This window comes from Ochlerotatus camptorhynchus, unplaced genomic scaffold (assembly GCF_037179485.1).
Source record: "Ochlerotatus camptorhynchus isolate MF236.1 unplaced genomic scaffold, CSIRO-AGI_Acam_v1.1 ptg000336l, whole genome shotgun sequence".
NCBI classification, from domain to species: domain Eukaryota; kingdom Metazoa; phylum Arthropoda; class Insecta; order Diptera; family Culicidae; genus Ochlerotatus; species Ochlerotatus camptorhynchus.
In genome coordinates, this window is record NW_027040824.1 from 371,784 (window position 1) to 385,842 (window position 14,059).

At 35.8% G+C, this 14,059-nt stretch overlaps 2 protein-coding genes across 5 annotated transcripts in view; both read right to left on the bottom strand.

Annotated features, from left to right (window-relative positions):
- Positions 1-14,059, bottom strand: part of Fas1 (fasciclin 1) — a 564,588-nt gene that overhangs the window by 333,832 nt on the left and 216,697 nt on the right. The window lies entirely within an intron of this gene.
- On the bottom strand, positions 1,469-13,441 carry LOC135708843 (tigger transposable element-derived protein 1-like). Its single transcript, XM_065230999.1, has 2 exons — positions 12,510-13,441; positions 1,469-3,210 (listed from the first exon to the last, which is right to left on the bottom strand). Exons 1-2 carry the CDS (start codon positions 12,522-12,524, stop codon positions 1,597-1,599), a joined length of 1,629 nt encoding a protein of 542 aa, XP_065087071.1. The 5' UTR covers positions 12,525-13,441; the 3' UTR covers positions 1,469-1,596.

Sequence of the window (14,059 nt, forward strand, 5' to 3'; positions counted from 1 at the left end):
AACTCAACATTCGAAAGCATTATTATCGATGCGTAGCCATATTTCTGATCGATTGGTGATAAAGTTATTGAAATTGGACCAGGGGCAGCTGAGTTATTAGCGTTCAAAATCTTTCTTAATTTGTTACATGTTCCATTTTCGGTTTTCACAAAGTGTACCCCCATATATAAATCAAAGACGTTGTCCTACTTCAAAAAAAATAAAACATTTACGATCGTTTATGTTGAATGTTATGTGTTTTTTAATAAACCCGTTTTCATTGATAAGTATGTTCGTTATAAAAAAAAGTCGTTGAAAATTAGATGATTCCACTTTCGATGTTTTCTTTTTTTGTCAAGGAGTACTCGAAAAAGGTTGGGAGCCACTGACCTAGAATATTGCATTTTGTTTAACTAAGTCAAACTTAAGACCTTGGCTCCGTAGCATCGCTTGAATCAAAAAAGAAGAGGGGAAATTCAGAAATCATGGAAATCAGAAATCAGATCGATTAGTTAGAAATATCCGAATCAATGCGGTAGGTTGGACTTATTATCTACCACGTTTATCTGAATTTCCGTCCTTCTAAGCACAACCCGCGTTTTACCTCTCTTTTTTGAAAGGGTTTGAACAACATATGTAATGTTTCTGCCAAAGATGACTTCTAAATTTATTCACCTTTCCATACGAACCGTTGGATTTGATAAAGATTCACAAATTATTGAGATATTGTTTAAAATCTAATACTGGTTCTTGATTCTAAATTCGTCCTACGAGTTTCAATTCCGTGCAAACGCATTGAAACGCCATTAGATTTTCTCTGTCATACGAATGTAGAAAAAGGGGATACGCTAGGAGCGCTTCTTTTGTTTTGAGAACAATGAGCGTAAATATTCATACAATGCGCTTTAATAGGATTTTTGTTGTAGCTTAGGAACTAATACATCGGAACAAAACTATTATTGATTTGTGCACGGCGAAATAATTGATATTATTGATCTTTTCTGATCGATAGAACGAAAATCAGCGATAACGACGAAGTAGCGCTCTACCCTATATCAGGGGATTCAAATTTCATATCTTGGTCTGCGTCAAATTAATCATGCAAAAAATTAACAAAAAATATAGGTATCGGAAGCTCTCAATTAATAACTGTGGCAGTGCTTCTAGAATACTAAGTTGCGGTCCAATACTCGTTGCATATTCTAAGAAGCTTTTACCGAGTTCTGCAAACATGATTCAAAGGTCTCGTCTGATAAAGATGAACGAGAACAACCCGCGGGCCAGCAGGATGCAAAGAATTGTTCTAAACTCGTTGTAGGCTCGCCCGTGGGTTTAACATTGGGCAGGCCTAATGTAAGTAAAACATTGTAACCATTGTATGTAGTCCTTTTTAACTAGACGAAATAAATAAATAAATAAACGTAAAACTCAACATGTTTCATGAAATTTAATACCCATGCCCAATTGACCAATACTTTATTTTGCAGAATATCAAGTGTCATGGTAATTTTTTACAACGCGCGTCAATAACCAGTGGACCAGGTGATACAAGTTCTTTTCAATCCAGGAAAAAAATCATTCAGTTTTTTTGTTTCTAACCAAATGTATTTCAAATCTTCAATCACTATCTATCATTTCCACGGAAAATTCTACTGGTTCAATTTTGATATCGATGGGATCTATTTCCACAGGGTCAGGAGGATGTACTTCGTTTTTCATCTCTCGCATCCATATGTGCACCTGTTTCAGTCGTTTTGTAATGGCTTCAGATCGTGCTTTATTTTTGTCATTTTCTTCAAAAAATTTCTGTGCATTTTTCAGCGCCAACATATGATGATTGATTTCTATGAGCAGTGTATTTCTCAAATCAGGATCCATATATTCCTCTGCAGGAAGTTTCTCAACTGATGGTGGTTGACCGAAGCTGAACAGGTTCGATTGATCCAATTCCTTCTGATGATGAAAGTAAATTTCAATAACTTCTTCATTCGATAATTCCTGAGGTGTGATTTGATTGTGCAAAGCTTCAACCGTTACACTTTCCAAACCTATGGAGTGAAGGATGTCGACTGTATCCTGCACAATTTCGTCATTTGAATGATCTTCCACTGTGCCGTCCAATAAACGAGCCCAGCCATTCCTCATAGCACGTGAGTCAAGTTGAGTGATCATAGTTTCAAGAATTTCCGTTGCATCGTCTATTGAGAAAAGATCCCAAGCTTCCTGCAAGGTTTTACCACACTGCACAAGATCCTTCAATTTTAAGCTCAACCGTTTCAGATAGACTGCGTTAAAATGAGTGAGAATACCTTGACCTGTGGGCAAGCAGGACGAATTGCAGTCGGCTGGAAAAACGGCAATATCGAAAGAATGATGTACTAAATCTTTGGGATAATTTTGGTCGTGAGCTAGCAGTACAATAGCTCTATCCGATAGGTTTGATTCGCTAAGGTAATTCTCAGCTTTAGGTACGAAGAAAGTATAGAACCAATTTCGCACATTTTGCGTACTGATTGATCCGGGTCTGTCCAATTGGACGAATACTGATCGAGACGTGGGTTCGGATGCTTCGTTGCTGTACAGAACTGGTGGTGTGATGAAGTTTCCAGTTGCATTGCAGCAAAATAGCATGGTTACGTTATATTCACCCTCCATCTGAGGCAAACGTTTCCAACTGAAAACTGTGTTGTCAACTGTAAATATTTGATCGTTAGAAATGTTTCCTTCGGCAATCGCACCTTTTGTGGTGATTCTGAACTCAATTTCATTAGATGGGGCACGGTCGTCTTGTGGTCTCAATTCGTAGAGCTCAAATTTCCTTTTAAACCTCTCAAACCACCCATTACTGGCTGAAAATCCTATGTGTTCGTACAGTTCGTGTTTGCCGATTAGTTCATACAGTTTCAATGCTTTGGATTTAACTTTGATGTGTGAAATAGGCAGTCGTTTGGCTCGCATGTCATCCAACCATATGTTTAGGCAGGCTTCCATCTTTGACATCTGAAGATTTCGATTTCGTTTCGAACCGGAAGCAATTTTAGAGGTCATAGAATGTGCTGCCATGCGAATTGTTGCTTCTTGCTTACGCATGTGTCGAATCGTGGACTCGTTGACGTTGTATTCCCGAGCAATTTTTGTTGCACTTAAACCCTTTGATAAGCGGTCCAATATTGTCATCTTTTCGGCCAACGAGAAAGACCGACGCTGTCTCACTTTTATTGGAAGGTTCGGCTAAACAGTAAAAGTACAGAAGAAAAAGCATTAAAATCTGTTGGCATTAGAGTATTTCAATCACATATGGAATGGCGATATAAAATGTACATCTGCAAAGCATTTATTACAAATAGAAATGATGATTAGGTTAACTGCAAACCTGTTTACACATCATAAGTCATAATATTATCCTTGGATTAAATTCCAATCAGGTTTGTTTCGCTGTTATAATGAAATTTATCAGAGTACACAAAAAGAAGATCTTCCATTGATTTTTGCTATTATAAGCTTATCTCAAATGGAACTTACAAATCGTTCATTTTTGGAAATAAAAGCAAAAAAATAGTGAACAAATCTATGAATTGCATTGCTGAGCAGAAAAGTTTTTTAATTAATTACATTATATTACTTTAACTACAACCGTTGATGGTTTATTTGTATAATTACTTTTAAGTACATATTTTAACTTTACATAGTGTTCGGCTCGGGAGATTTAAAAATAAATAAAAACGGGATTTGCGTCTATATCTAAAGGATGTACGTTAATAACACTCAATATAATTAAAGTACATGAACTCCAATAGTTTCCACCATTAATTACAACGTATTTTAATTACTTTATGCCCATTATGCCTTTGGCATGGTTTTACATAGAACTTTGATAAAAGTTTTAAGTAAAATATTTCAATTATCACTGTCAATCCAGATTCCAGGTTCCCAAAAGCTTGAGACACGTAACACGTAACACCATAATTTCTTCTGCAAAATATTTTCACTGTATATGTTCACTACACTATTTCAAACAGTTGAAGACATGGAATAGAAGAAAAAAAAACCACTCTACAAATCTCTAGGCGAAGAAAAACAATTTTTTTTAAATCTTTGCGACTCCTGCAATACTTTGGAAATGAATGATTGAACAAGCGCTCATAGAAATCTTACTATAATTAATTTCGGGTTATAACCGGAATTTGGACTCTGGGGACTACAGGATGGTCCTCCGAAAGATCTGGAACATCCGTAAAAGTGGTCGATTCATGAAGCTGATATTTAAGCTCCGCGGTTTATTTTCGAATCCACTCATAAACGTCTTATACTTCTTCTTCTTCTTCTTCGCATTTCAAGCTTATTGCATATCGCATATTAGCTTATTGGGTGCTCTTAACTTAGTGTTCTAGATGCACTTCCACAGTAATTAATTGAGAGCTTTCGATACCTGTACCATTTCTGCATTTGGTATAATTGTGTAGCAAGTCCAATCATACTTCTATGCCCAAGGAAGTCGAGAAATTATCAAACCCGAAAAATTCCTAGACCGGACCGGGAATTGAACCCAGCCACCTCCAGCATGGTCTTGCTTTGTGGCTGCGCCTTTACCAACTGAGCTAAGGGAGGCCCCAGGCTCATAGACGTCTTTTTTAGAATGAATTCAGAGTTGTGACCGGAATATGGATGCTAGAGACCATGGAATGCTCCACTAGAAAAACCGGAACATCCGTAAAAGTGGAAAATTGATAAAACTCATCCATGAGCTCCGCGTTTTTTTTTTTCAAAACCACTCATTGCTGTTTTATCAGAATAAATTCAGTGCTGCGATCGGAATATGGACCCTGGGGACCACATAATGGTAGCTCGAAAGATCTGGAATATTCGTAAAAGTGGGAAATGTTTTTGTGTTTTTTTTTTCGAAACCATTCATAGACGTCAGAATTAATTCTTAGTTGTGACTGGAATATGAACCACGGAGCCACGGGATGGTTCATCGGTAGATCCGTAAAAGTGGTCAATTCAAGAAACTGATCCTATAGTTTCGCGGATTTTTTGAAACCACTCTTAGACGCCTTATCAGAATCAATTCTGAGTTGTGACCGGAATATAAACCCTTGCGAACACGTGATGGTTCCCCGATAGATCCGGAACATCCGTAAAAGTGGTCAAATCAAGAAACTGATCCTAGAGCTCTGTTTTTTTTTAAACTACTCATAAACTTTTTATCAGAATGAATTCCGAGTTGTGATCTGAAAATGAACCAAGTAATGGTCGACCGAAAGATCCGGAACATCCATAAAAGTAATTAATTCATGAAACTGATCCTAAACTGATCAATGGATTTTTTGAAACCATTGATAGATATCTTTTCATAATTCATTTGGAGAATTTGGTCACTGGGAACCACGAGGTGGTCCACTAAAACAACCGAAACATCCGTAAAAGTGGTCTGACCCTAAAGCTCATACCACGGAACAGCAAGAATTTGATTTTATATTCAGCTCATATAACTGATCACTGCTACGAACACTAGGGACACGTGGAATTTGATAATTATCACTTGAAACACTTCTAATACCACTTCTGTGCTTTCAATTTAACTTTTTCTAGATCAAAATTGTAATTATTAAATTTTTGCAAGAGCAGAAACGACAAAGCAAAACAAAACACGTTATTTTTACAGCGCGGCCTACTTCGATCTCCAATAAAAACTTAAACCTGAAGGGCTGGTAGTGCTGATACGATATAATAGTAGTGACTTTAGTGACTGAAATTGCGGAAATAGTGACCAAATAGTGACTTGTAAATACTAAATAAGTAACCATTTATATGGTAACTTAGAAATTTGATATTGAAATAAATTTTTGATAATGGAACTTAAAATCAAATTTAATAAATTCCTATAATTCAATCGAATCTCACAACGGAATCTCATGTGAAGAGCATTTGAAGTGATTTGAATAATTTACTTTTGCTTAAGTTATACATGATGACTAGCAAATAGTAATTCCCATTTTTTATGATCTTGAATTTGATTCTGCGTTCGAAATCTTTAAAATTTTGATATATCTAGGTAGATAACTGTGATAATTCGCTAAGAACTTTTTTTTCAGAATAATTCTCCTTATCTTAAACTTTGAAGCAAATAAGCTTTTACAAAAATAATATTGCATTCTTGAAAGACTTTGCAGAACAATCACCAAAATGATTGGAAATAGATTATTTTCGTAGTTGGAAATGCTTAACATTAAATATCCGGATTAAAGTCGACATTTTATACGATAGATGAGGAGATGAAAGTAAAGAGTTGATAGTTCCGTTATAGTGTGAAATTTGTGTATAGAGAGTAGAAAGCAAACAAAGAACAATTTTGAGGAAGGTACGAAGGTCCCATCTGACGTAAACAACTGCCTGATTTGTACCTGACCAAGTCATTAAAAAGTGACCTGCTACCAGCCCTGTGTTCTGCATTATTACTAGCATTATTTAAATGTTTTTAAAAGCAATATTGAAGGATTCACGAAATTATTAGATTGATAAGTGGCTTCATACCCTGCTTCATAAACTTTCTTTTATGTTGTTACTAAATTTATGCATTTTTCAATAAACTGGTTCATTCAATGTGCCGTGGAATTGAAGAAAAATAATATAATATTATTTAAAAAGGAGTTAAGTCGTTTAAGGACACTTTTAATTATACCAATTACCATTTAAATTATATTAATTTCACAACTGGATTCAAGAACGGGTTTTCGTTACAGTAATTAAAACAGCAATAAATTAATTACACAATATTAAGTTTAATTACATTAACCTCTCAATCATTGTTTAATTATTAAATTACTTTGTTCAAGACTTCGTTCTTTTAAACCGACGCAGTTAAGAAGACAAGTGCGTGCCTTTCGAATTAGTAAAGAAGTGGAGATTTCAGAAAAAAATCTGAAGATCTGAGCAATCTATTTTGAAATTGTTATGCATTGGATATATTGAAACAATACAAAAAACTTTGGATCTATTGTATTAAATCATTAGACCACTACCAACATATGGCGTTAGCGTTAGCGTTGTTATGATATACTTCGTAGATTGGATACTAACGACACTCACGTCGCTTCTGAAATTCTCAGTTAGACTACTTTCAGGAATAATGCTGGGGAGTAAACATTGGTTCCAATCTAAACAAGAGTAACAGAAGCATGACTGTCGCTATTCCCGGCCATGCCCATCTTTACCATAACTAGGCATAGGGAAGGAAATGTTGATGTAGTACTTACTTAACGAGAGGCCACCGACTTAGCGACACCCTCATAAGTGCTACGGAGTTGGAGGGTTGGGTAGGGTATTCGGTTAGGATTCACCTCAAGTTGGCGATGCAACCAAAAGTATGTATTGTTTATTTGTTGTTTATTGAATGTCTCGATAGCCGGCTATCGAAAGAACATATTCATTTTGTTAGTGATCATGAATTTTAAGAGTCATGACGGAGAGCTTGGGATTAAACCCATGATTTTCTGCTCAGTAAGCAAAAACGATCCCTCCAGGGTCATCGAGCATCTCAGAACCATAACGCTTCGCTACAATACAGGACTACGTTTTCGCTTGATATGCAAATAGTTTCCGAGGTCAATTTTCAATATCAAATATACAAATGATGGTGGCGATTTATTGTGCTGTGGAAGAACTTGGGGTTAAATCCATGATTTTTTGCTCAGTAAGAAAAATCGATCCCTCCAGGGTCATCAAGCATCTCATAATCCACAGCGCTTCGCGTCAAAGTACGAATATATGGATGAACGATCTATTATAGAATAACTATTATTTACGATGATCACATGAAAGAAATAAAATATAAACTACAAACAAAACGTGACTACTAAAAAAAAAAACTTTCACATATAATTACAAGTAAAATAAATATTAATTATTTTACGCAAAAACGAGCAAGTAATATTTAATCTCTTGTATCGTATGCTAATGCTAATTGACTGTAACAAAAATAATATTCTCAAATAAAACAAAATATTAATAAAATTATATGCAAACTTTACTAGAAGATCTTTACTATATTGGTGAGAAGTTTCTAATTAGCCCTCCCAGTTCTTCTGTATACAGAACAAATCTGATACTACAATCAGAATTGCCCAGTCTGCATGAAGCAGCCGATTTCATCAAGGAAGTTCTATTAACAACCAAGAATTAATCGTTTAAGGCATACTGAAGCATTAAGAAGGTGATATGTGTCACTATAGGAAATCATCATCGTTGCAAATATAAAGAAATTAAACATAACCCTTTGCTTCAGTACCGTCAACCTCCATGTCCATGGGGAGGGGGTATGCAATTTCAGCCTCAGCGTGCTCAACAAAAACTCTTCAGACCCAAAAGGGAACTTTAAAGTACAAAAACATCACTGAAGACATCAAACGTCTAAAACCAGAAACAAAAGCACTTGGATGACTCTCTTGCCGTTCCTACTCGATATCAACGTGTGCAAATTGTGCGCTCGACAAATTACAGCATGAACGTGGCTCTTCGAAAAGATGTTCAATACAAAATTGTAAAAAACTGATCGATGGTATCGAAACAAGAAACAAATAAACTGGAATGAACTCACCAAATGAACGATGGTTTGCACGTGAAGCCAATACTTGAAAGATTGATGCATCTCTTAATTCTAGCTAAACATTTCATAACATTCCATCGGATCTTCAAAGAAGCTCTTGCACCTGCTTCCAATCAGAATCATCGATTATTATACACGAAAACAATTTGGAATGCATTTCCAACCGCTCACTTTCACTTTCTTGCACTAAAATTAGAAAACGCCAAGAAAAAATAAAACCGTAAATTTTACACTCGGAAATTTCTCGCGTCCGTACAGAAGCAAAGCACATTTCGATTCCCCTTGGAATAATCCGTTTCGATTACCCAGTTAAGAAAGCCGTTGTCAACTTATCGACCTAGAACTTCTCCGGACTAGAAGAGACACAAGCAGAGCCCTAACCGTGGTCGATATCCTGCAAGGAAGGACAGATTGCGAGGCTATCCTGAGGCAAATTGACCTGAATGTTCAACCCCGACCGCTTCGTAATAACCTTATGTTAATACTCCATTAAGCCACTACCAACATATAACATATAAACTCTAATAAAAATGGTATGGTTAATTTGCTTAATGACGTGTTCGGGGTATCAGCCAAAACATTTGTGCAATATTTCAATCATTTGGGTTATTGTTAGTTTATGGTATTTTTTTATTACGGAAGGCACTAGTGGCCCAAAATGCAAAATTTACATTTGAAAATAATCTTCAAATTAATGTTGAAATATTTTATGGGTACCCAGGATAAAAAAAAAGATGCAGTTTATGGGTGAGACTGTAATCGTGATATAAACTATATGGATAACCTTCAATTTAATTGTACATTTATAGTACCGTGAATTTTTAAAACTGCGTCCATTCGACCTTAATTAGAAATGAATTAATTAAAGTTTGGAATCAATTTATATCAGATTAATCAGTAAGCACCAACCGTTACAGAAAATATTATGTTTTTATAAAATAGCAAAATATGATGTCTTCCATTTACCCTTAATTAAATTTGGTATCTATGACAGATATGTATTTCGACTACAATGTGCAGTTTTCATCAGTGTCATTCCCACTAAAGAAATTATCATAATCTAACCCCCTTAAGTACTCATCCCCTAGGCAAAAATGTTAAGATCACAGGTATAAACATGAAACTAAAATGTGTGGAATTGGTACCTACATGACTAAAAAAAACCAAAGATCTGAGTAAAGTAAAGGAGACACTTCTTTAGAACTATCTAATAAGGAAAAATCCCAAAGGCTTAGTAGCCATCATAATGAGAAATTAAATTGGGTTGTTAGCGGAATGCTTAAATAAAACTTCATTATGTTTTTTTTGTGATTCAGCTGTTTAATGTGCTGTTACAGTAATAATTAAAGCAATGAATAGTGAGTACCGACTGATTTATCTGGGAGTAGGGCGCATTATGGACACCCAAAGGATTTTGCCAAGTTTGACATGATAGGAATCAAAATATCGCTGTGTTATTTACTACACACTTTAGTCACTAATTTAGCAACAGTTCAAATTGAAGCAAATTTAAAAAATAACTTTAACCTTTCCGGACATCGTAACGCTAGCGGGCAGTATGGACACCTTTAAGTCTACCCTAACGGAAGAATGCTATGGTTAGTTCTTGATTATTTTAATGTACCTACCGAAAATTAATCAACGATGTGTGGGAACAACAAAAACAATTGAATATTGCACAACAAACGATAATTGCAGCCCAATTACCGTCATCTGCTGGCTACACCTTATTTGGTGATAAGTGAGGATTACATTTTTTCAGCAAACAGCAAGCCTATGGTTTTTTCGAGAATTTACGGTGATTAGGAACACATTGAAATTAGTTCACTCGTTAAATTACTCATTCACAAGAGGAATTAAATATCTTTTGCATCTAAATTGAAAAAAATGTTAATAATTTGGAAAATATAGGGGGTGCCCAGTCTGCCCCGGGTGTTCATAATGCTCCTAGTTCCCCTACTCACATCAAAGCTGGTATGCAAGTTCATAAAAAGGAAAGGAAACAAGTTAAGATGTATTGGAATTTTGAGAAAAACAATTGTGAACACTTGGAGATGCCATGCCTATTCAAAATGTACTTCGTTTAGAGTTCGAAGGTCGAAAAAAAAATTTAAACGAGAAATAGAATAATAGATGAAAAAGTCGGGGAGGGACAGGATATTAAAACGAACCAGGATTGCAGTGCAAAATCAGATACAAACCAATCCCAACACTTCCAAAACTCTACTTTCCAATATAATATTTCCACCAGCCTAGAGCTTCCTTTTTTAAACCAAGTAGTAGTCACATAGTCACTATGAACGGAGTTCCAATTTCCTGGTCAAACCAATTGAAATATCTTGGATTAATACTTGACCAAAAATTAACTTTTATAGATAACATTGACGGCATTCAAGCCAAATGTAGCAAATATATAAAATGTTTGTATCCTCTTATAAATAGGAAATCCAAACTTTGCCTGACGAATAAACTTCGAACAAGTTTTTAGACCGGCCATGCTTTACGCTGGGCCAATATGATCTAGTTGTTGCACTACCAGGAAAACAGCACTGCAGAGGATTCAGAACAAAGTTCTGAAGATGATTTTGAAGTTGCCTCCCTGGTACAGTACTACCAAGGTACATAAAAATTCGAATGTTGAGACTTTAGAACAAATGTCCACCAAAATAATTAAAAATTTCTGGCAAAAAACGTTGCAACGATTAATTCCCTTTAAAATGAGATTAGATTTAGTTTTAAGATTTCATTTGTTATGGCAGGTACATTATACTGTCTCTGGCGGCCATCAAATGGCTGCACACGCAAACAAATAATTTTGCGATTGAAATAAATCGCCGAAGTATTTCTCCGGTATATAAATCATACAATAGAAACATACACAAGCATACTGTATTACCTGTCTCATAACGAATATACTTTGTATCCGCAGTACCTCGAGTAGAACGTATACTTCGTCAAATTTAACATAGCATTTGCAATGCAAAATCAGATGAGTTCATGTTCCCACGGATACAACATTTATTCGTTATGAGTCAGTAGGAATTGTTCGAGGATTTTAATATTATTTTTAAGGTGAGGTACCTAACAACGTATTGAATTTTTTTGAATGTCCAATATGTTATGTTCGATAAACATGTGTTAAATTTAATTGTACTGGCAAAATTAGCGATAACATTTGTATGTATATTGTATGTTAATAATATGTTTTATTCGTAAATGATTTTCTGTTGAAAGATTATCACAACTCATCTTTTATGAGTACATACAAAGTATGTTTTACCATACGAAACCTCACAAAACTTTCGAAACTTTTATTCTGAGCTTGACGCAAAGCCGTTTATGAATTTACCGTTTTAATCAAATTGAAAAAAAAAATATCTACCAACATCAAAATACACCGCTTCTATTGTGTTACCGGACTCATAACGAATATACGTTGTATCCGCGGGATCGAATATCTCGTATAATTTACCTCAGCATAACCAGAGGTATACGATACTGCGGATACAACGTACATTAAATATAATAAATTTTGTTGTGAGTCGAGTAACACAGTAGCTTTAAGTGAATGATTCTAACAAAGCTAACCAGAATTCACATTTATTATATTTTCAAACATCATTTACATTAACGGCTACTTATCTTTATTGGTTCTTCTGTTTTTAGATTGAACTAGAATTAACTGCAAAGCTATAACAATGCAATGAAAAATACAATTGAAAACCATCAACATTAAATCGAAAACTTTTTCAAAAGAAAATTTATTACATCTGGAAAACTGGCAACACTGGATGCGCTCAATGTTTTGTCTGACACACAGCACATCCCTTCATCTGAAGCAAACTTTTCACTTGCAATAAATGGCTAAGCAAATGCACTTTAGAACAGTAATTGCCTATCTAATCAACTTTGATCAATTACTCACCTTAAACAGATCCATTTCGTTGCCGAGAATATTCTTCCTCTAATCAGAAACACAAATTTATTTTCCTCTTTTTTCACAGCCGTAGAGCCAACGCGTCACTGCTTTCAAGCTGGCACATCACCTACCTATCGATCGTCACTGCCGAACGGACGGAGAGCGAAAACAAAAACGACCCTCTCTCGTATAGCACGGTTCAGCTGTGTTGGTAGCATGCGCTGTATGAAACCTCGACGTACACGCGTACTGTTTGAGTGTGTGTCGGAACGCGCTATCTGAACCAATTGGTATAGTTGCCACCGGTTAGGAGCTGATGAAGGGGGAAGGAAACGGGACGAAAAAAACAACAACTGACACATGCGGCCGTTGAAGACCGGTGGCAAGCGTTGCTAGATTATTTCATTCGCATTGAAGTGTTCGATTTTCACTATCGCAGTTTTGCCGGTTAAATTTATAATTCAATTAATCCCAGTATACTCGTTTCCATTGCAGGCTGATTCTATTTGAACTAAATTATAAACTTTTCAAGCTCGAATTAAGTGACACACGTGCAGTGGAACGTGCTGTTTGTTTGCTTTACTGATGCAGCTAGTTCAAAATGTATTTCTCCATGGGGAATGTACCCAACATTTGGATGCTGCCTAATTACAAAGCTTATACGATGGCAGTTTGGTTTGGCGTGAGAATATCCCACTGTTGATTACCTACTGCGGCATAAAATGACAGTGGAAGCTGCTTTGCGCTGAACAAAATCGAGTAGGTGCTTTACCAGCATATGGACCATCAGATGCCAACGGTTATAATGTGACACATGTAAAACCGTTAGAAATGCGGCATCGTATCGTGTGCTGCTCTGTGCTGGGTGATGCGTCTCACCATAAATGTTAATAAAGCTGTTGCTGTAATGGCGTTGTTGGGAGCAGATGAGTGGTGCGTTAAATTGAATAACTTTTTCAAGTGTTATGTTATCGTCACGGTTTCATCAGTAGAGTGTTGTCGCCAAAATTAGCTTCACAGTTCTATTATTAGTTGATTAATGCAGCAGTTTTCAAACTTTCGTTGATTGCGATCTACTTTAAAAAGTTTCATAAACATACAATGCACTGTGGGGAATCTTCTTACAAGGAGGTGACCAATGATATTTGTTGATATGGTTGGCATGTTTGCTATTATAATATAAGAGGAAGAGGAGACAATTCGGGGGCGAAAACGAACCACTTTTCTATCAAACGCAAACCAGCTCGTGATTGGCCGATTTGAAGTGCGTAAGATATAGATAGATATAGATAGAGATAGATATAAAAGAGTTAGAAGCCAGTTGTCTCCTCGTTCTCTTAGATTATAGTGTGTCTAAGCCTTCTCAAAAATCCGGAGTGATTTGAGATTTGGGCGTAATTGCTTCTGTAAACAAAAACATCAATCACCGATTTTTCGAGAATAAAAACTGAGCCTAGAAAACTAACAACACACTTATGTAGAGGAATGATTCCTCTGTCATTTGGAATAGTTTTTTTTCGCGAGATTGAGCTTTTATTCACAAGAAATCAGCGATT